The 23091-nt window shown below is 39.9% G+C and overlaps 1 protein-coding gene across 4 annotated transcripts in view; it reads right to left on the bottom strand.

Annotated features, from left to right (window-relative positions):
- ITGA6 (integrin subunit alpha 6) overlaps positions 1-7289 on the bottom strand; it is a 43889-nt gene extending 36600 nt beyond the window's left edge. For 2 of the 4 annotated variants that reach the window (XM_068195886.1, XM_068195885.1), the window contains exon 1: positions 5075-5320. In XM_068195886.1, coding sequence (XP_068051987.1) covers positions 5075-5235 — 161 coding nt within the window. In that variant the 5' untranslated portion in view covers positions 5236-5320. Of the gene's footprint in view, positions 1-5074; positions 5323-7159 lie in introns of those variants that run through there. The other 2 variants (XM_068195887.1, XM_068195888.1) reach the window with 2 other exon arrangements.
- Between the last annotated feature and the right edge of the window lie 15802 nt (positions 7290-23091).

Raw genomic sequence — 23091 nt, 5'->3', positions numbered from 1 at the left:
AAAGAATGGCCCATGCTGACTGATGAACAATTTACTGCTGTAACGTGCCAGGCAACCCAATATACTAATTTCATTTATTTGGTGGAGAAATCATACAGCAGCAAATTAGATCAGTAATCATTCTTCTTTGCTTTTTGGCCTTATGAAAAAAACATTTATAAGAAGCCAACCTACCTGTCTGGCTTCTGCCACCAATAACCAAGAACATAATTCAAAATCAGCACTGGGAAAAAAGCTAGCCTTCTGCAGTTTGCTCCTCCTGTAACAACTACACATCCCTTATGCAACATAAATTCATCTCACTTCTTTCACCCATGATATTAGCACAATGGATCTTCCTTGAAAATCTGTCCCTTACCACTACAAGAAAACTCTTCAACTACTCCTTTCCAACTTCATTTGATCCCGACCTTTGCCACAGGACATCTATCTTGAACACAAACAAACTCCTCTACAAACTGCCTCCTATCACTAAGAAAGCAAACAAGCATACTAAGTAGGTTATCCAATAATAGTTTGCATAGACAAAATCACAAAGACACTCAAGAGAAGAAAATACAAGGAGCAGTGACACAGTAAAATTGCAGCCTAAGAAAAAAAAAATTGTCATTTTTTAATTGACAGAAGCACTAAGGACCATCGCTATTACAGCTTTTAAACCTGATGGTGTAAATATGCATTGTTATTAATTTAGTTCACCTAAAGTCTGAATTACACTACACCACCTCTGCAAGCAGAAACTGTCATCTTCCACTGCAGACCAGCATCATCCAGCTCTTCGTTGCTGGAGCAAAGCATCTCTGAGCCCAAGCCCCCAGAGAACACAAAAGTACTGGCTAAATGCCACTGAGGATGCACTGCAGCAGTACAGCAATGCCAGCAGATCTGCTGGCCGAAGGCAACTTTGTTATCTATTGATATAAAAGCTCATAGTAGAGACATGCAGTATCAGCAAAAACTGTGACAAGTAAAATTTCCAGCAAGACACTGCAATTTTTAGGATTTTATGGCTGGTAATGGACAGTGCAGTCTTGACATAAAGTGCCTATCCACAGCTTTCAATACAGCTTTTCAGCTGATGGGAGAATCCTGAATGTTAGTAACTACATTATCTTCCCTCTTTTGCCTCACACAATAACAAGAACCTTACCTGAATTCAGCTCCCGACTGCTACTGAAAATAATATCAGAATTACTTGCAAGTAGATCTTTGTGGGTCCCTTGCAAGTCAGAACAATCTGTGTTTCTATCATTCTAAACCACAAATAAAAACTGGCTAATGGGTGTTAGGTTTACACTTGGACTGACCTTAAGGATCTTTTCAAATCCAAGTGATTCTAGGATTCTATGATTCTAAAGTAATATATACAAATTTAGATATTCTTGGTGCTTGTGTTTTAATTCAAGATGCTTAAATAACTGTGAATTACAACCAAAAACTGGAATGGACTTGCTGGATATCTTACATAGAATATGCACACATACAGACCATATCTCTATATATTCTATAAAATTACATATATGTGACTACATGCACTACATATATAGCGAGTAGCTAGCAATTGTATTTTTATTCTAACAGTAATATATTTACATATTTATTACAGTAATATATTTTTATATATTACAGTATATATATAAACACAGTGTGTATATATATTACAGTATATATTTCTTTTTATGTATTACAGTAATATATGTATATTTACAGTAATATATTTAGAACATAGAGAAGCCAATAAATGCATAATCGGTGTAGTCCCCATCTAGAGATGCTGGATACACTCACATTTTCATCACAGGACCACTTCTATTTTACCTGTTTCTCCTGGAGCTATGCCCTCAGTCGCAGACCCCTCTAAGCTAAAAACCTTCTTCCGGTCTGCAGATGAAATGTGCTGCTGTTGTGCCACCACTCCTCTGCAGAACCAGAACTCCCTTTCATCATATTGATACATTAAAAACAGAACAAACTTACACAGGGCAATAAGCCCAGTTCCTTTAGAGCCCCATCAGCCTTTTCTGCTGCCTGATTCAATGAACCAGAACAAACACACAAATCCAGGGAGATTGCCTTGGTACCTCCAACATTAATGTTCCTCAATGCACATAAAGTTTGCATTCAGCTGTCTTTCACACCCACATACCATTAGCAATCCACTTTCAGTCACCATAAACTAAAGCTTTTCTCCTCTCCATCTGACAAATTTTCCAACTCTTCTAATCTGAAGATACTCAAAACCAAAATCTTGTTACTAGTCCACAGCTTTATACTCAGTACCATTTACAACTACTGTCAAAGCAATTGAACAGTCATCCATTCATAATGCTGAAAGTTAAGTAATTCATTAGCAAACATGGCATTTGTAGCTAACACTAATAAATTAACTGGCCATTCAAAGATAATATGAAATCCATAGTATTCTGTAACTAAGAAAAAAAGATGGTCAAAAGCAAATACCATGTTTAATCAAAGGCTATTTCAGCTGTACCTTTATTTGTCACACCTCCTAGACATTCTCCACCCTCATCTTTACAGAGGATTATTGCAATGATTAACACTGAACAATCCTGTGTGAGGAAGAGGGAACCATTTCACTTAACAAATGCTTAAGTGAGGAAAGAGAAAAATTACACATAACTTCATTTGTTTTACCAAGCCTTGCTCCAAGCCATTAGCCCTTGAATACAATCCATGTATTTTACCTACTCTCATTTTCTTGTTTTTCCAAAGATGGACTGATCTTGCACATGCCCAATGACAACCTGTTTCTAATTTTGTAAAACTGGAGGGGTAGAAAGGCGCTCAGGCTGACAGGTTTCTTTGAAATAAGGGTCCCTGCCAGATGAGATTCCAAGTAACACTTTTAATTACGCTTCAGTATGAATTGGGAGTTTTTGTATTTTTGGCAACTACTTAACAGTGTTCACACTCTAAATGTAACTGATATTTGAAATTAGCATCCATTCAAGAAGAAAGGGTAAAATAAATACTTCTATCTAAGATAGCGGTATATAAATTCACTTTTGCAGCAGAGGTAAGACAGACCAAAATGCATCTGGGAATGCAGAGGTATTGCATCCCTGAGTCCTGCTGTTACAGGTAACAGGCAGCGTGAAGGCATTAGACATAACTGTTTCTCAGCAGTAGACTTCAGTGTGATCTCTGTTCCCATAACTTTCTACCTTCCCCAAGTATACAGACAGCAGATACCATTTGTTCCATCTATGAAGAATCCATCAATTTAGAAATTGCATGAGGTTTCCATGGAAAAGACCACACAAATCCTTTGGTATTAGCTCAACCTAGTTCATTTTTATCTGATATAAAAATGCAGCCTAACATGGAAGGCTTCTCTTCAACACTCCCCACCAAACCTCCTGCTTCAGAAGGCAGAACTCGCACAAAGTGAGCTAAACACAGCTCAGTTCCTATGACAGGTACAGTTCAGCATATTTAATATCTTGTTCTCTTAAAGCCACACACTACTACTCTTACAGACACAAAAATGATGTTCAAAGTGACTACAACATGCCTGTTTGACATAAAAGGTTTCCTTCCAAGCATACTACCCAGCAGCTACCCAGGGTAGCATTCCAATTCTTTATGCTAAAACTCATGGATTTGAAAAATGGCCAAGACACCTCATATTCAGAAGCACATATCACCATAAAACACAGTTTGTCTAGTCTGGTTTTGTCTCTAATAGACCCTTGCTTCTCATGAAAGCCTGGATTCAGAAAGCCATGTCAAGGCAGATAGCATCTGGCTCTGCTCTTTCCCCACTTTGGATTGCCCGAGGAAGCACTTACTAGACATACAATACAGAACTTTCATGCCAATAATCTCTGAGGCATTTCAGCCAAATAGTACATACCAGCTTGAATACTGTGACTGTCCTTGTGTTTCTGCTGTTTCTTTCTTGTCAGTAATTGGCTGTCTGCATTTTCCTACACACTCATTCTACCAGGACTGACAATACAACAGGAGACTAACAGGCTTCAGGCATTACTTTCTTGGTAATACTAAAATGAGACTTATGCAAGCGTAATCCTGTCAAGAATTAAGACAAAGGCCTCTGGAAAGGAGCTCACAGATTTGCATTTCATTCCTCAGGATGCTATGGGTCATTTTATCTGCTAGATAGAAGATGAAACATGGGTGTATGTGACTTACACTCCTCTACACACTGTAATTTTTATGAAAGCACACAAGAATGCAAGTGTGAGTAAAATGAGGCCACAGGATTTTTCAATTTACCACCTAATTTTATGAAGAATATTATTTCTTTCCAGCTTCCTCCTCCCGTTAACTCTATATGGATAACGAGTGCATCTTGCCTTGAATTAAAACTAAATATTTGAGGAGGGGGCATTTATTTAACAGTAATACTTTACGCTCACACTCCATCCAGCACTACTGGATAGGGTGGGGTCCAGCACTGCTCCGCTATGGACACAAAGCAGCAAGGATGGTAAAGATGTACACAGGAGCCTTATTTTGCCTTCGTAATTTCCCAAAAGAAGTTTCATGCATATATCACTAGGCCCGACTTATTTTTCCTAACTTCTTTGTATCACCTCTGATCTGCACTCCCGCGCAGGGTCTGTCTTGAACAGCAGACCCCGAGTTACTCGAGGCCAGGTACGCACAGCGAGCACAAACCCGAGAGCGGGGGAGGCTCCGGCGGCGCAGATCACCGCTGCCGCGGGCTGCAGCCTGCCGGCGCGGCCGGCGCAGGAGAGCGCTGCGGCGGGAAGGGCTCCCAGCGGCGGCTGTCGCTCGCTTCCCCCTCGTAGCCTCGGCTCCCCGCAGGTCCCCGGGGCGCGGCCCCTCGCTCCGCCGCACGTCCCCGCCGCTCGGCGCTGCCTCGGCTCCGCAGCGCCCCGCGGCAGGTGCTGCCCATCCCTCCGCGGGCCCCCCGGCGGCCCTGCCCCGCTCCCGCCGCCGGCCGGACACCCCGCGGGGGCTGGCGACCCCGGCCCGCCGCCAGGGGAAGTTTCCCGGCGGTGGAAGGTAGGAGGGTCCCCGTAGGCGGCCCGGGACGGGGCCGGGCGGGGCGCGGTGCACTTACAGCCGTTTCTCCTGCGGCTGCAGCTGCCGGTGCATGGCCAGGGAGAAGCCGAAGAGGCTGCCCGTCTCCCCGCTCCAGCTGATCACGTTGTCCGTGTCCAGGTTGAAGGCGCCGGCCAGCCCCGGCAGGAGGGGCAGGTAGAGGACGAGCAGGGCCGCCATCTGCTCTTGCCCGGCACGGGGACCTGCCGCCAGCGCCGTCGCCGCTCCCCGCGCTGAGCGCGCGCGTTGTGCCCCGCCGGCTCCGCGCCGGGCCCGCCCCGCCCCGCCCCGCCCTCCGTGGGTGCCCGGCCCCCGGCACGGCACAAAATGTCCCCGGGGCCGGGCCCCTTCCCCTGGGAGGGGCAGCCGAGGGCGTCGCCCCGCCCGTGAGTCGCCCATCGCCGCCCGGGGCCCCCGAGGGGCTCACCGCCTGCCGCGCCCCCGGTCTCGGATGTCTTTGCCCTTCGCGACAGAAAATAAAGCCGTACCGAGGGGCGGGTCACGGCCGCAGGTGAGGACCGGGCCGTATCCTCCGTGCACCCTCGGGGAAAAGGGCAGAGAGCTCCCACGGCGAGGGGCGGGATGTGTTTGAGCCATCAAACCATGTCCCCCGCGGGGGCTGACACCGGTCTGGCTGCTGCTCAGCGCCGTCAGGTCGGTCCGGGAACCGACCACGGGCATAACTCATTGCCCAAGTGTGCTAAGGTTGATACAGAACTATGGACAGTACGACCCCAGTATCGAGGAGTCTGTATTTCCCAAGCAACACATGAAAGAGAAGGAAGAAAAAAAAGCATCTCTCTTTTCCAGACTATTCACAGACCACATGAGAACAGAGACTGAAGACTACCTGAATCTTCTCCTCCAGTATTTCCTGTCTCTGAACATATCTGAAAATTTCTTACTCCTACCTTTTAATTGTTCAAAAACAATATGTAGGTTTGGATCCCAGGTCATTTTCTCTTATGCTTTCACCCATAACTCCTAAAGGTTATTTGCCAGCATACCTTATCAACTTAACCCACTCCAGAGAGAGAGAGAGGTTTTGGTTTTTGAACAGAATCTTGGTTTATAGTGCTCTGGTTTAGGGAAGCAGATGCAAATTTTTAAAACCTCACAAATTCTAAGCAGCATGACAATACTCAGTTGTTCTTTTCTACTGATATCTAGGGTACAAAAAGAGAAGCTAAGATTCCAGAGAAACTGAGAAAAGAGCAATTGAGACAGAGCACTCAAGTATGCTGATACTCCAAATAACTCCTTCTGAAACAATACTCCCACAGAGTTAATCCAAACTACTTTTTCCAGAGTAATTATTCTAGGATAGCTCCATGTATAGACAAGTCTTTGGCTCAAGTCCAAAACACCCTTGATCAAAAGGGGGGAAGAAAATGCACTAGAAATGTGTTTCTAATGTGGAAACAAAACATTTTGTTAAATTAGGCTCCCAGATATTTATTGCTACTCGAGTCCTTCCCTGCTTGCTCCTCCATGCCCAACTCCTTCAATGTCTTAATCCAGTGTTCAATCACTGCCACAGCAGAAAACTGTACTGGCATAAATACTGCCTTAGTTTCACTGAAGGACCTGTAAGAGGGAAGGGTCCCAGACTAATTACAAGCTGTTTTACTACAATCCACGTATTTCACAGTAATTAGTAAAGATTTGAAAACAAGTCCTTTAAAACAGTGTTGACATCTGTACCAAAGTCTTAGCAGTTTGCCTTTTGGGACAATCAAAACTTGTGTGCTTCTAATACTCTTACAGTAACCATAGTTACTTTTTAAGTAATGCTTGTACTCAGTAACTTGCAAGAAGTCACAGAAGTACTTTCATCCAGAGCTTCCTGAATGATACTGGCACATTAGGTTTATCTGACTTCTCCCCCTCCCTCTAACCAGCACTGCCTGAGCATGTTGTACCTGATTGTTCATATCCACAGAGATTGCTGAGGGGAGACAGAATTTTCTCATCTCCAGATGCAGTAACAAGCATTCCAAGACACAGTAACATTAACACCTGTCTCAAGGGACCACAGCAAGAACAACAAAAATAGAGTGTACACAGGGTGGAGCAAAACTGCACACGAACAGCTTAGAATTACCTTGGATGGTCTCTCATCATTTTGTACTATTCTCATTTGCTCTAGATGAAGAGAGAGGAAAAGAAAAAATGTTTTACAAATATGTCAGTTTCCTTCCTTTGCTCTTCCTCCAAAATAAACATGCTGTGAGTTATCTGTAGCTAACACATACTTCAGGAATTCCTCTTTTGTACAATCCTGGTATAAAGGGGGACCATACGAAGATTAGGTATGATGACCAATTAAACACAAGCACTCTGTTACGCCTAATAACACAGCGATTGTGAGAAACTGAATGGCCAGATCAAAGCAGTTTCTCTTTTTTGTAACAAACGCTCTGCTATTGCTGAGTTTTCAAGCTGTCTGCTTACTAATGGTGTGTTGATACTCAGCTGAAGGGCTACAAGATGTTTGCACGTTGTGTCTACACAATGAGCAAGCCTCAATGTGTAGACACATGTATTACTGACAGCAATACTTTCCTCCTCTGTACAACCGTGTAGCTAATTACAAAGTAAAAAAAAAAAATTCATTTCTGGAAAATAAAAGAGGCGAAATGCAAAAGCTAGGGCTTGGCAAAACATTTTAAGGGTTTCCCTAGAAGGAAGGCAAGACACAATGTTTTACATTTCTGAAATTCTATCCTTTGTATCAACAATATACTACACAAAGAAATACACAATTTGTAGATATTCAGCTGTGCAGCTTTAATGCAGCACATCAAATGATCCTGAAAAGACAAAATATGTAAACATCCCCATCTCATTTCATTTTAAAAAATTGCTTGATTTCTTAATTTCTTAATTTATGTACTTCCAGATGAAAAAAAAAATTATACCACCAAAATGTTTGGTTTGGTTCACTATAAAAGTTCCAAAGATACAGCATTGTTTCAATTCAGAAATATAAACTAGGTTTAAGTGTTAGTAACCTGAATGGTTAGATGGTTTCTCCAGAACACAATATGCATACCATTTCTAGAACTTCATGTTCTAGAAAAATTATTTACATTTATTGAACAGATGCATCTTACCAGCTACAAGAAACACCTGCATTTTTATGCAGCCAGGTTATCAGACTGTCTTTGCCAGTAAATCCTCATAGCTGTTTTTTGTTCCCAAACAATCATTAGCAATAGCAAACAGCAGCAGAGGAAATAAAGGGGCTTAAAATGGTAAGTGAAATAAACTGCTCAACACCATGTAAGCAAAATGTTTTGCTTTAAGCAATCTAAATCCAGAGCATTAAAATTGTTTTATTTACACACTTGGTATTCTCACTGACACAGACATAACACTGATTGTATTTATGTCATTTATAACTGGATGAGGAATGTCTCAGTCTCTCTTTACTATCTTTTCAGAAAGGTAACCAAAATGCAGCATTTTTACTAATTGCTCTACTTAAACTACAGTTCCAAATGAAGATGTTACTACATTCCTATAACTTTTTCTCTTTGATGTCTAAAACAACAAAATGACATTCTGCCATCCTTTACTTGCTTGTAATGTTAAAATATTTTACCATGGTAGATGTAGTATTACACAAATAAAAATATGAGTCAAAAGAAATATTTCAGTCCAGAGCTGGAATTTTGGTGAACACTGAGACCAGTGTATACAGCAGTTCTTTCAGTCTTTTACATCTAGAGAATGTTTTTCCACCCAAGTTGCCAGGTACATTCCTTAAGTAGTTTTAGAATGACGAGAACTGTTTGGAGAGTAAACATCTGTGTAAACATACATGGAGGCACTTTATGAGCCTAGCTGGGCAGAGATCAGAGGAACACTGGTGACAAATGGGAATCAAGCAGCCATAGTTTGGATTTCTATAGAAGGAATTAAAGATACACCTTCCAAACTACTTATAACTAAGGCATAAAATTGCAGTGATTTTGAATGTACGCCTGTGTTTTAATTCACTAGTAACATATACCACTGTTTAAGATTTGCCCCACCATAAGTCAAGATGAAGCTGAAACATCATTTTACACATCACAGGCACCTTTGCAGCCCCATTCAGTGGTTCTCTCTGAGAGACATATATATCCCCAAAGTTCTTACATTACCACAGCTAAAACTTGTATCGCTGACTGACTCCCAGACCCATCTGTACCATTAATACTTTCCTTGATCTGCCCTATGTCCTGCACATGAAACCTTGCCTCTCTTGGAGAACTTTTCACCAGTGTAGAGAGACATAACCTGATACCAGATGCAAACTTTTGTGTAGTTCTAGCCAACTCTCCCTCAATGTGCATCTTAAATTAGTTAATTTGCACCAAAGCAGCCAACAATGGCTTGTAAGGAAGCAGATGAGATCTAAAAGATAAACAAGGTATTTCTTGGGTAGGTCTTGGCAGGGAGGGAAGAGAGAAGGCTTAGAAGCAAGTTATTCACAGGATCTCCCTGGAGATTTTCCCCAGGAGTTTTGAAAGCAAGACAAACCTTCACAGGACATATTTTAACCCCACCAAGAGCCAGAAAGGATTATTGTTCAGGACACTTTCATTCTCCTAGCTCACAGAGACCTAACTAAAGAGTCTTTGGCCATCACCCAGAACACAATTCCACACAACCTTGATAGCACTTACCTCTAAGAACTGCACTGGATGCTGACGCTGGACAGGACCTGGCCCTGGGACAGAACCTGCAAGGCACAAAATCAGGAGCTCCAGTCACTCAAGGGCTCTGGTCTCTAGGTCATGATCTAGCTTATTGTAACAGCACAGCTGAGACCCTGAGTGCCTCTGGCAGCAAACTAGTGGAAACAGCTGCTTGGTCATTTCCACACTTGTTACACCTGTCCTCCCATCACGTCTGCATCAGACCCAGCTGTGAGGCCAGCCAGCTGGCTGTTTGGCTTCCATGGGGGAGGTAAAGCTCCCTCAGATTGCACCGAGGTGTCCAGTGATTCACAAGAACCATGCAAAGAAATCCAACTTCTTTTATTTTTCCTAAGAGATTTAAATTTTTCTATAGCCACTGTCTTTAGAAATTTGACTATTTTGGTACTACAGCCAGCTCATTTGCATGTGCCAACCAAACTGTGTCTGCCCCTGATTCAACAGGACCTGTGGTCAAGACATGTTTAAACATGGTTTTCAGACAGCTGCAGACAAAGCCAGCAAGGGCTGCTTCTCTGGTTAAGGTCTAAAGCTAGCAGTCTCAGAAAGATGCTTCCTCTGCTTCCTTTACTTTTTCTTTGCTAACAGAAAACATGTCTTCCTTTTTTCTTTCCTTTTTTTTAAACAAAAATAAATCTAACAAACATATTCACTTTTCTCTTTAGATTAACATCCTGAGTTCTGAAAAAGAAATTGGACAAGACACACTAGAGCACCACAGGAATATTTTTCTAGGTTTTTTTTTTGATCACCACCAGTTAAAACTATTTCTTTTCTGGAGAATTTATTGTTTTAATTAATCATTGCCTTTTAAATAAATCCATAATGAGTAAATTCAATCTTTTGTTATACTAAGTCTCACTTGCTAAGATACTAACAATGATGAAAATGTTAATTAGGCAAAGGCTGTTTAAAAAAAAATTCTAAATTAAGTCTTTAAAGGCCCAGTCCACTCAGGATCTGAGTTACTGACTGAAGGAAAAGCAGGTTGTTCTTTCTCCCTGCTTTGCCTGGATATGAACAGCACTTATGTGGAGGCTGAGACACACTGCATTGTCCCTGCTGAACAATGTAACCTTTAATTTCTGAAGTTTCATAAGTTTCCTTTAGAAACAACAGATTCTTCTACCCTCATGCCCATCTACCTGTACCATTTTATATGAAAAAACTATCAGATGCTTTAACTTTCTCATTTAGTCAAACAAAATAAGGCAATCTGTTATCCAAGGAAGAATTTTTTTAAATACTATTTGTATCCAACCTTGAACCATTTACAGCTATCAAAGGAAAAAGACTGAGGATTGTCTGCATATGCAGTATTTTCCAATTAACTGCTTCTGTTTAATTATTAAACAACAACATTAGGCTCAACAGGAAGATTTTTTTTTCAGAATAAGTCTGCTCACACATGAGTTAATCAGAAACAATTTCAAGTTTAAGCAAGCACTACAGAAGTATTCAGACAAAAAAAAATTAGTTCCTCTGCAATTCCAGATTTCTTCAATGAAAATATTCATTGCATGATGCTACCGTGACCAGGCAGGCTTAGTGAGTGAACTGCAAATCTAATCAGTTTGGCAAAGGGTTTTATGGAAGCTGCTGTGCTGGCTTCGCTGACTTCAAGTGATTTTTTTTCCTTTGTTCGTTTGTTGCAAACAACTGAAATCTAGGTCAAGGAAGGAAAGGTCATTCATTAATTATGAAAGTGCAAATTTTTATACAGTATTGGAAAGGTTTCAAAAGAAGTTTTGAATTCTGTATTCATTGTGTATTCTGTTTTCTCACTATTTTTCCCCATCTAAATTTCAAGCATCTTCATATGAAAAGGTAAAATGACTTGTGCCTTGTAGGCAATCAAAATGTAATGAATTGAGTTTTAAACAATTATTTCAGTAACATTATGAACTGGTAAAAGATTTATGGCACAAACACATTTCCACATTTCTCTACACTGTAACTGCTCTAATGTTTATTTTCAGACCATCACTTCACTGGTCATACTCTCTAACTTAATTCTGTCAGGGGTAATTTTTTTCTGGGAGTTCTAAAAGGTTTTGAACTTTCATATAGTAAGCACATTTAAATAATCCCAGTCTTATTTTATGTGATAACAGGAATTATTCTAAAATATGCATTATAACAACTATATATTTTTTTTTCTACTGCAATCATCAGTCTTTGTGTAGGTGTGCTGGGAGTGCTCTGCCTTTTTTGTTTACATGTCTTTCACACCAGAAATCTCAAAGACAACACCCCAAACCTACCCAAGCTCATTCCACACATCTGGGAACACAAACAAGTGAGGAAGGTAAAATGATATAGTCCAGGAGGGATGCTCTCAGTTTTCACTAGGGCTGTACCTTTCCTATCATTTCCTGCATGACACCTACGTATTGCTTTCTTTACTTGTGGGTGTGTGTTTTTAGGACACACCAGAGAAATACTATGTTTTCTAGCATACAAGCAAGTAAACTGCTGTGAATTTCTGATCAGAGTGAAATACTTGCATCAGTTCCTGTTACTCAGCTTCTTCTAAAGTCAATCAGCATCTCCAAGGATCAAGGTCCACTTTTAAGCAATTGAGCAACCTAATTGGCAGGTAGATCAAGGCATGATAATTTGCTTTTTGACTGGAAATAAAGGTACACTGACCCATTTTACTGTAGAACTGTTCTTAATATTAATATAATAAAATGCAGATATTCTACAGTAATGATGCGCATTCCAAACGGAGTATGAAGTACTATCTCAAAGCATTTTCGTTCTTCCCCTGTGACGTATAGCATTACTACAATCTCCATTTTCCAAGTGGAAAAGACTGATGATCTATTTACGGGCAACAGAGTGCCGCAGTATCACAGAGGGAAGCTGCAGCAGAACCCACAGCCAGAGCTGGTTTCTGAATTCTCCTTCCTCCTGTGCCTTATTAGAAAAATAGCCCATCTAAACCTGAAAATTTGCAAGGTCACTTCTGCATAGTGTGTAATACAGTGGACCTTCTCTTGCTGTTTTACTGCTGGTGCTCTGCAGATTACAGACCTCGTTTGGACATGGATTCATCCAGACCACTGTATTTATCGACAGTTTCTAATTTATATAACCCAATTTGTATTTATAATTATATTATTAACCTCTACAGCACAGTGGAAACAAGATATGCAAATAAATTGTACACTGTGTGAAAAGGGACTTTCTACTTCAAACTCCCCTGCTCCACTATTGTTATATTATCAGATGTGAATTAACATTTTATAGTCATCTTATTCATAATTTTATAAACTTCTGTCATATCCCACTTCAGTAGTCTCTTCTTACACAGAAGTCTCATTGTCCAATTCATATATCAAATAGATATCATTTTAAACACTTTTAAACTGTTTTTGAACACTTCGGGCATTCTTTGTACCTTTATATACCTCTGCCTCCTGAGACAGAATTCTCAGAATACTGCAAAACATTCAAGATAAAGCAAAGACATGGATTTAGAGCTGTAGCATAATTCTACACCCTGCTTCATATGGTATTCCATTTGTAATTCCTTATTTTTGAATTTCCTAATTCTCTTTCTGATTGCTACTAACCATTGAGACGATAGTGAATTTACCATAGGGAGACAAAGATCCTCAGTGGAACAAGTTAGTACAAAGTAAATTTTTTAATTGAAGCAAGTTTCTTTGTACAATATGAACCTTAGTCTTGCTATTTTATTTCTCATTTATATAGAAACTTTTCTTTTGAATCAGCTTTAATTTTGACCCACAAAAAATGTATAGAGGCAGTAAAAACTAGGTCCCTAATGTTCACATCCCTTCTTAGGTTTTCAAACATGACAAACAAATGGCATAAATATTTCTCTCTCAGAGAAATATTAATTCCTCCTATTTTCTTCTGTCATCTCTTAATCTACAAAAGGATTTTCTCTTCATTGCATACCAGTTTAAGTTCTTGAGGGCTCAAAGCAACTTGAAAAATCCAAAGTGATTGTGACAACTGACTCATCTTTTTATCTACAGTCCTTGCTTGTTTGAAAGAATTCCAAGAGGCATGATGTCCCTTTGCAAATTCCGTATTTTCCACATTTCCGCTAATACTGCTCTCATTACAAATCCTATTATGTTCCTGGATTAAAAGTCAGCTTAGTTTCTGTAGTTTCTCCTAAACATCCTATTTCAAACTTTCTCAAAAGTACTCCCCTTTACTCCTCTGGTACACGATAAACAACAGTTAAAACTCCATTTAGGGGAGTTCAGAAATTTCATAAATGCTCTCATTCAAATCTCAAGGACAGCAGTAAATCATATAAAACTCACAATTAAGAAAATACTGTATCAAATGATGATGTACTGAAGAAATAGGATGAACACACACACATTCTTTATTTCCATGCTCATAATTATGCAATTAGATCTGTTAGAACACGTGTAATTGCCAAAGCAGAGCCTAAAAAAAAAGGCTGGCTGCTATCTGTTGCTTATCCTCAGTCTTATCAAGCTGTGATCTCAGGAACTGAAGGAGCGGCATGAAACCAGAAGTCATGTCTGCCCTTCTAAAGGTTATGAGTATTTCCTCCTCCCTTTGCCCCTCAAGTTACCAGCAGGCTGTAAGTCTCCCCAGTATATATGCTGCCAAATCCATCTACTCTTTCCAAGCAGGCTGCTAGTAGCAACTGACTCATTGTTACAATTCAACTGGCAGCATGAAAATCCTTTCAGAGAGCAAGAATCCATTAAAGTCTCTAGTTTTCTTGGGCTCGTGTTCATCTTCCAACAATGGCATTAGTAAAAGGGAATCATTTTTCAAGCAAACTATTTTTCTGAATTCTCCATGGTTTCCTATGCTGTATTCTGCTGTCATCTTGTTTCTTATTTCATGACAACAATCTGGACTGTCCCCTGTGCACTTACTTGTTTTTTTTCTTATTCACATAGCGACTCAGAACAAAAGCACTTCTCAAATATTTTACAAGAAGACCTGTCTCTTTCATGTTAAAGAAGCTGCATGAGTACAGTAAGCCAACACCTAAATATTTGTGTGCTTTGTCTCCACATGCCTTCATTAGAGAGACATAACCTTAGGTGTTATTCATATGAATGCACATTCATGGATATGAAATTCTTGGCAGTTCCATATTACCCTGCTTATCAGCTGTGTAGATGACTGTTGTCTCCTGGCTGAGCAATAACCTTCCAATGGATCCACCTCTGTCGCCACAAGGGAAAGGGATTCTTAGCACACTTTGCTCCTCTCTACATTAGCAGGTAGCACTCTGTGCTCTTTCTAAGACTAGGCAGGTATTTTCCTTGCACTAAAAGGGATGGCACTTAACCCCTCAAGTTCCACTGTGTTGTTATCTTGTAGTCAACATACTTCTCATTCTAATCCATACTGTGCAACACAGCATTTAATCGAATCCATAACATTCAGAAGCCACATCCAACAAAGGAAGTTGTATTTTAAGCAGCACAGCTCCACTTATTTACAATTTACTGCTCTTCCATACCCTGCATGTTTAACCCTTTTAAACTTCATAGTATTCAAAAATACATAATGCAGAATGAAAATTCATTATTTAAAGGTATAAAAATATATAAAGACTGTATTTTAAAATCTATAGCTCAGAAAGTAGTCTTTTACTGTAGAAAACCTGAAGATTTTCCCACAAATTACTAGTGGAAATAAGAGTGGATCTAAACAGAGAGGATGCTTGTATGTCCCTAAAGAATAACAAGAAAGATTAGTTAGGACAGAGGCAATAGAAAGTACTACTTTTAAAAGTTTGGGGTTTTTTACTAGTTGCTTCAATTTTTTTTATTTTCCTGAAAGCTGCAGTTCCAGAACTTCTAAAAAAATATTAAATATTACCTCCTTTCTTGAAAGGGAACATACAACTTAAAACCTAAAACAGGTTTCTAAAACCTGTTCCAGTATTTCATTTGTCAAAATCAAAAAGGGCACATTTAGCAAGAATTAAATTCTGGCAGTGACAGGACTATAGTTATAGGGTTTTGAATCATTAGCTAAGTTTCCCTCTTACTCCTATTCCCTCCCTTCTTTCCTTTTTCTCTTAATAAAGCAGTAAGTGGTGTAATTCTTGTTATAAAACTTAGTATCTTGAGTATTTTACTTTTTTCTAGTAATTCTGTTATTTAGCTTGAAAAATGAGGGGACAGTTGGAAAGAGACATAAACAAATTAGTGATATTTAAGCCATATTCTTGGAGATGCACATATGCTAACTTTATTACAGAAGTACTTCTAATAATTGTAAAGGAAGCAATCATTGAAATTTAATTAGACATATGAATAAATATATCAAAAACTGAAGGCCCAGTAATCTTCTAAATAGAGGAATTTAGTTGTTTTCTTATTTAAAACAAACATGTTCAAAATGAAAGCTTCAGACCTCTCGGACAAGGCTTGTGGATGCCTGACAATGCCTGACTTCTGGACCCCATGGTCCAAAACACCCCCTTTCAGACAAATAGTTTGACGTGCTGAATGATATAGATGCAATCTCAACTCCTGCACAGTGTCCATCATATCTTTTGAGCGGTACTCATACTAACACAGAAAATACTCAGTTGTGTCTCCCTATCCTCTCCGTGCTCTGTCCCAGAACATCAGAGTCTGGTGGGAAAATATGCAAAGCAGGTGCTCAGTGTCACTACATGTGGCTACCTCAGCTAGCACAACACTACCATTTTGTTGTCACCTTTTCTGGCTCCTGGGTAACTGCCACATCTGTAACTGTGGGACACAGCCTGTGGGGATGAGCAGGTAACCAGAAATTAGGATTTTAAAGCATTTTCAGTTGGGACTTCAGTTTATACTACTATCTTTCTTTTGCTCAGCCACATACAGTTATTTCTCTTTATTTCCTTAATATCGATTGTTACTCTTTAGATATGAGTGAGGTTCAGAATTACCTCCTCTAAACAGAGCGGAGCGCTGGCCCTTTGATAGCTGAACTATGCAGGCTCCTTTTCAGAGCTGGAGAGCGCAGGAACCATATATGCTTATCACCTAAAGATGAAAGGGGCCCTGGTTCTCCACTGCTCAGTTGTAACTGCAAACACTTATGCCTCAGAAACTGCAGAATAAAATTATATCATGACAACTTTTATTCCAAAGAGGCATTACAATGAACCCCCTTCAAATGTTAAGCTGTTAGTGATGGCCCATTACTTAAGGATTAGAACAACTGCCTACTCTTATCAATTCTAGAACAATTCTTTGATCAGAACCCAATTCATCCTTCTGCCTCTCTGATTTAACCTTACTGAATTCTGTTATCTGACTAAGTTTGGATTTACAGTAGTACAATATTTTTGCATTTTTGTCATCTGATCTCTAGAATAGTGTCTGAATGATTGTCCTTTGGTTTCCGCAACTTCATTTGAAAGTCACATTAATGCATTTGAAGACTTTTCAAAAAGAACTGTATTGCCATTATACAAAAAAACCCCACAAAACTTCTATTGTGAAAAGTAAGTGATCTTGGGTTATTGTTTCCTTACTTTTCTGTCCTGATAAAACAAAAATATTGTAAGCATCCCAAATGCCACTGTAAAATAAGAACTGAATTTTTCAGAAATTACATCTCATCCTTGCTTTTAGTTTAAGAAGCATCATTTTACCTGCAGCTAGAATCAGAGCTGTAATAAATAAAACACTTTTATAATTCTGAGAGACACAAATTAGAACTAAAGTTTTCACATGTGATAAAACTGAATTGCAAAGTATGAAGCAGCACATTATTTTGACTGCTGTAAATTAGGGCCACATAGGGCTTCAATTTTTATATAAGCAACAAAAAAATGCACTGAAGCTAATTTCCATTCTGTTTATTCTTAGACTCTTTAATATTTAAACTAAAAGTCATAAATGCAGGTTAAAGAAAACACACCAGACCATGAACAACCAGCACAGACCACCTCAAATCTTCTCTGCATAACTATGCTTGAAAAAGGAACACTCTTCTGGCTTGGATGACAAAACTCATTAAATAAATTAAGCAGAATAACTGAAAAATAAATTTAAGACACCAGTTGGCACTCAGTGGAGAAAGGAACAGGGGAGATGACATTCAGCTATTTCTCCTCTTCACGCTTCTTAGTCAGCATCCATTTACAGGCATCACCCCTAACCATAGGCAGTGGTGAGGTTCCCACACTGTCATTTTCTCCTAGCAAACTGAGAAAACAAGGTCTTTTCACTCGTCCTATTTAGAGTGTGGACCAGACCCTTTATCATATGAGAGACCTCTTCCTTGAAGCTGCTCTTCATCCTCCCACATAAACACCCCTTCCCAAAGGGGATCACCAGCTCTTGCTTTTTCTCTCTTTTACTACTGCAATTTCTGGGAATTTTTACCTCTTGCACTAGTGTAATTGAAGATTTCTTCCTTGTTTGTGCCTCTCCAGGTGGGCAGACAGGCCAGGGACTCTCCTGAAGACACCTCTTGCCCCTGAGTGAGCTGAATCCAGGAGAAAAGTAGGGACTGACTCTGCAGGTACAGAAGTCCCCTGAATAACTGTGCATCACAAAATTTCTCTCAGCACTCACCCCACCATCAGCACATACCAACAGCAGGTTGCTAACCTTCTCTACCCTGTGCCTTTGGGCCAGGGTGCCCAACACTTGTTTTGCCTCCCATACAAAAGCAACGCACATGTAAAAACACCTGATGCTTTGTTCCAGTGCCAGCACAAGACTTTTGGGCTGTTGGCACCATGGCTGTTCATCACATACCCCAAGTACTGGAAGGCAGGAGGAGAGCAGTGGGACAGAAACCAGTTTGAATTCTGGCTTCATGGTCTGCAAAGGGGTGGGGACAGGGGATAAAGGAAAAGGAGAGCAGTACAGACAAGACTGAGCAGCCTTGATGCCTGGAAAGTGAAAGCCAAGTAAGAGTTGCTATTTCTCAAATCCTATTCTCATTGCTAAGTGCCCTGTTTGTGGCTAAGAGGTGACAGCAGTCTATTCTGAGCAGAGGAACTGCTCCCAGCTACACCATCTATGGAGGGAGAACTCACAGGAATTGGGTGCTCCACCTGGGACCCCACAGTTGCTGTGCTGACAGCTGATAAAAGCACCCAGGCAATCCCTATGGACCCTGGGCTGCAAGGTCAAACTGTGCTGCACTATTAGATAGCTATTTATAAATACAAGAGTGAAACCAAATGCCTCTGCTTTGACTTCTTTAAAAGGCCAATCTCAGCCTTTAAATTGGTCTATTTCTAGCCATTCATTCAATCACTGATTCCAGCACCACCCCAGTGTTACCCCATCCAGGCATACAATTCCTGCTGACTTAGCAAGGTCCACGTTACAGCCGCAGCAAGATGTGAAACTGAGCAGTATGAGCATTTGACAAAATGAATTTTCTTGCTATTCAAGCCATCCTGTTACATATAAAGAAAATTGCTTTTGCACAGCAGTGTCTCACCCTCTAACCCCTTAGGTTTTTGCATCTCTGTCCTCCAGTCCTACTCAATAAATACCATTTCATATTTGATATTCTGACCCCCCCTTTCTGCATTAGAGAAGTCCTGAGCAGCTGACTTACAAAAAGCCTCCTTCCTAAGTTTGCGCAGACCATCTCTGAGGCCAGGAAGTGTTTGCATGAATACAGCAGTGTGGCTGTGAGAACATGCACATAACCACAATCATCACAATACATCTGCACTAAACATGCATCTAAGCCAAGGGTCCTTGTAAACCAACAAACAACCAAACCCCTCAACTTAATGATTTAGAGGAAAATTGTTTCTAAAACGGAACAACAACATTCTAAAAACATTCCCTGTTTTCTGAAGCATAAGTGGAGTTTCAAGTCTCCTCATGAAACTGCAATAAATATTCTTCATTATTTTGCCACTTTATTAGCAATTTTGAGGACTGAATTACAGGGAATATTCCACATATAATGTTCTTGATAGCGTATATTAATTTTATAAAGCTCCAGTACTGTCCATTTTCACATGGAGGTTATCTGTTGCAAATGAAGCACAGTAAGATTACTGGGATGTAGAAGAATCATCATTCTGTCTGATGCAAGGGAAACTTGTAAAAACCTTTAGAGGGCAAATAATCAGTCTCTGTAACAGCTTTCCTCTTTAGAGTTTTGGAGTTGGCTTGTTTCCTTTCAAGTGCCAAAATACTCTGGAGGGGAAGCAGTTGTTTCCTGCATATCAAGTGCTTTGCCATTTACCAAAAAAAAAGCTGCCTGAAATAGCTGCTGACATATTTTTTCCCACCTCTCCAAATAAATGTGCAAATATGTAAAAAAAGTTAGTCTGTCTTCTCCATCTTCTCATTCACCTTTGATATGGATCAATCCCCTTTCAGCCGAAGAAGACATGCTCTGAATTTCCAATTCCCATTCCAGCTGCAAAGTCTCTCCTTCCTTCCACTACTGCATTTAGCAGAGTATGTTTATGGCTGCTTCTGGGAGAGATGAATAGCTTTTTTAAGGAGTGGCATGGGCCACAAGGACAAAAATGCCCCTGGCAGGAAACTGGTGGTATAGGAATTGTGTCACAGGATCTCCAACATAGTATCGAGGAGTGAGCCAATGAGGACATTCAAGAAATTTCTCAGCAAAGTGGGTCAAGTTATCTCTTCTCAGAAATCATTGATTTCCCAGAGTAGTGCATTAGCAAGTATGACTGGGTTTTGTAGAGATCCAGAACACAATAAACATCAATAAAAGCTTTTCTGAACTCCCAAGAATACCTTCTAGACAACCTGTCCTCACAGAGGTGGGAGCAGCTGCCTCTCCTCATGTCAGCCCCACACTTTACCACACTCTCTTTGTCTTCACTACTGGTTTTCACTGTTGATACTAGGTATGTTCACCCACTTAGACACCTTTGCTAGCACCATGGGACAAAGCAGATACAGCTCTTGGAGTTTCATGGAAAACCCTGAAGAAAATGCAGCAGAAATGGAATAACCAAGTACCCCCTGATGTCAGGATACAATAAATAAACAAATAAATAAATAAATAAAATTGCCAGGATTAAATAAATAAAGAAATAAATGTCAGGATACAATAAATAAATAAACAAACAAAAAATTTAAAAAACAGACACTGTTTTCCCACAGACCTCAGATAACACATGAAGTATTATGATTTTTATTCCTCTGCTCTTTCTCTATGGTCTCATTCTATGCAATGCTTAGCCAGCTGCACCCAGCCCTCACCCTAAATAAAATAGAATTAGAGCCACAGCATCCAACCAGCAGGCAGCTGCCAGGTCACGCAAGCATGCAAGTTCTTGGCAGATTTTGGAGTCTAGCTGGCAGCTTTAGGAGCACAGAAAGGAATTATAATAATTCTATAAACTGAGATTTTCCAAGAGTTACTGGGAACTGCTGGCTGGCATCTTGGGACAAGGACAAAGACAGCAGAATTTCTTGTGGGGGCCACATACAGCGCCATTACAGAACCTCGGGTGACTTCAGCACATTCATGCTGATAATGAGCTTGCGGCAGTGCAGACGATCACACATGGATGAGCATTCAATTACTCACCCTGTGGTTAACACACAGTGAAAGCAAAGACTACAGCCACGCAGGCCTCCACAACTTTCATTTCATAAAGCACCATTAAATCTCCATCAAATAATGACAGCTTTGTCCCAAAGGGCTGGGGCTGAGCAGGGGATGGCCCATCTTGTTTTGCAGAGCCCTCAGAAAACCAGTTCAGGCCCTCACCCACTGATACAGAGGCACTACCTACTACCACCTGAAGTGCTGACTTCAAGATGAAATATTCCAGCTTCATTCCCTGCCTCAAATATCCTCCTAGCCTTACAGACCAGATGCAGTTTTGTAGTTCAGCAGTCTCAGAAATTAGGAGATCTCCCTTTAAGTCCTGAAATATATTTTTTGATTTCTTTCTTTAAGACCTAGTTTGAGGAATTGATTGCTTTTATCACATAGATGTGAAACATTAAGTGTAGTTGATGTGGAAAAATTTTGTAATGGAACAAAATTATTTCTAGTTCTCTTGCCACAACCTGTGAAGCTGTACTCAAAAATCAATTCAATGAGACGCATGATGGTAAACATACCATCAGCAACAGCTTTGCTTCCTTGTGAAGATGTGTCCTCAGAAAAAAATGGTATTTTAGAGGATCTTTATTTGTCTAAATAGACAGATACATTTGTTGCAGATTTTCTTTGGGACTGAAATAGGGAAAGAGTTTAATTACCATTGAAAACAAGGTAGCCTTAAAATCAAAGTTAGACCCTCAAACTATCAGGCATGTTGTAAAATGTACTTTTTTTATCTGTTTGCATATTTAAGCACCTGTATATATTGAAGACATACCATTCCTGCAGTGTTACTGTACTATATGTGTTAGCTCTATTCTTAAATAAATAAATGCTTACTCTGACAAAACCATTTATCTGATGATTGTGCCCTCACCAAAATGATGATTAATACTAGGAGTTTAAATGCTACTAACTAGAAAATCAGATTATTATTTTAAAAAACAGCATTAAATAGAATCTTTTCACTGCTTTAGGAGTAGATTATTTATTAATCTTAAGGAAGCATTTTCTAAAATTATATTTTAAAAAATCCCAAAACCACAACAAATCAAACAAACTTAAAAAAAAAAAAAAAGCAGTCCACAGATATTTCTCCTGGGTTCATTCTTTTAGAGTTGGTGCAAGCCATCTTTAAAATTTTCTAAGCTTTGCCATAAAAAGTATTTGGGGAGCTAGCAGAACTGACACTCCCAATTCACTTAACTTCTTGGCACAGCTTCTGCTCTTAAACTGTACAGAAAATACACAGTACTCCCATTCCGTTTGGTAAATGTAGGTATGTTGCCCTTGTCCTGCTGTAGAAGTGAACCCACTCACAACACTGAATAGTGATATTTGGAACAAAATTCTGTCATTCAAGGCTGTTGTTATTTTGTGACTCAAAAATGCAGATACTTAGACCAGCCTCTCTGTAACTATTTCAGTGCAGTATTTGAAAGGGGTGAAATGGTAGATGACAGAACAAAATTAACATTTCCAGCTTCTTGTCCCTGTCAGTTCTGTAAATAAACCCATTTAAGACGAAAGCTTTCAAGCTGTAAGTTTTTCATAAAAAGCTTATTGCCAAACCTGCCCAACTCAGCTGCTGGAGTTACATGGGAACAAGTGTGGATGGAGACTTACTTAAACTTTGCAGGGCACCATCTACATTGAAGATTTTCTAGCGATATACACCCAATACAGTGACACAAAAATCTGCTTTATTTTCCTTTCACTAAAGTCTCTCCCCAGATGACATAAATTGCTCCTTCTGAAGATGAAT

The sequence above is a fragment of the Anomalospiza imberbis genome, chromosome 7 (genome assembly GCF_031753505.1).
Source record: "Anomalospiza imberbis isolate Cuckoo-Finch-1a 21T00152 chromosome 7, ASM3175350v1, whole genome shotgun sequence".
Lineage (NCBI taxonomy): Eukaryota > Metazoa > Chordata > Aves > Passeriformes > Viduidae > Anomalospiza > Anomalospiza imberbis.
Note: the sequence above shows the minus strand (reverse complement) of the source record. Positions and strands in the feature narration are given on the sequence as shown.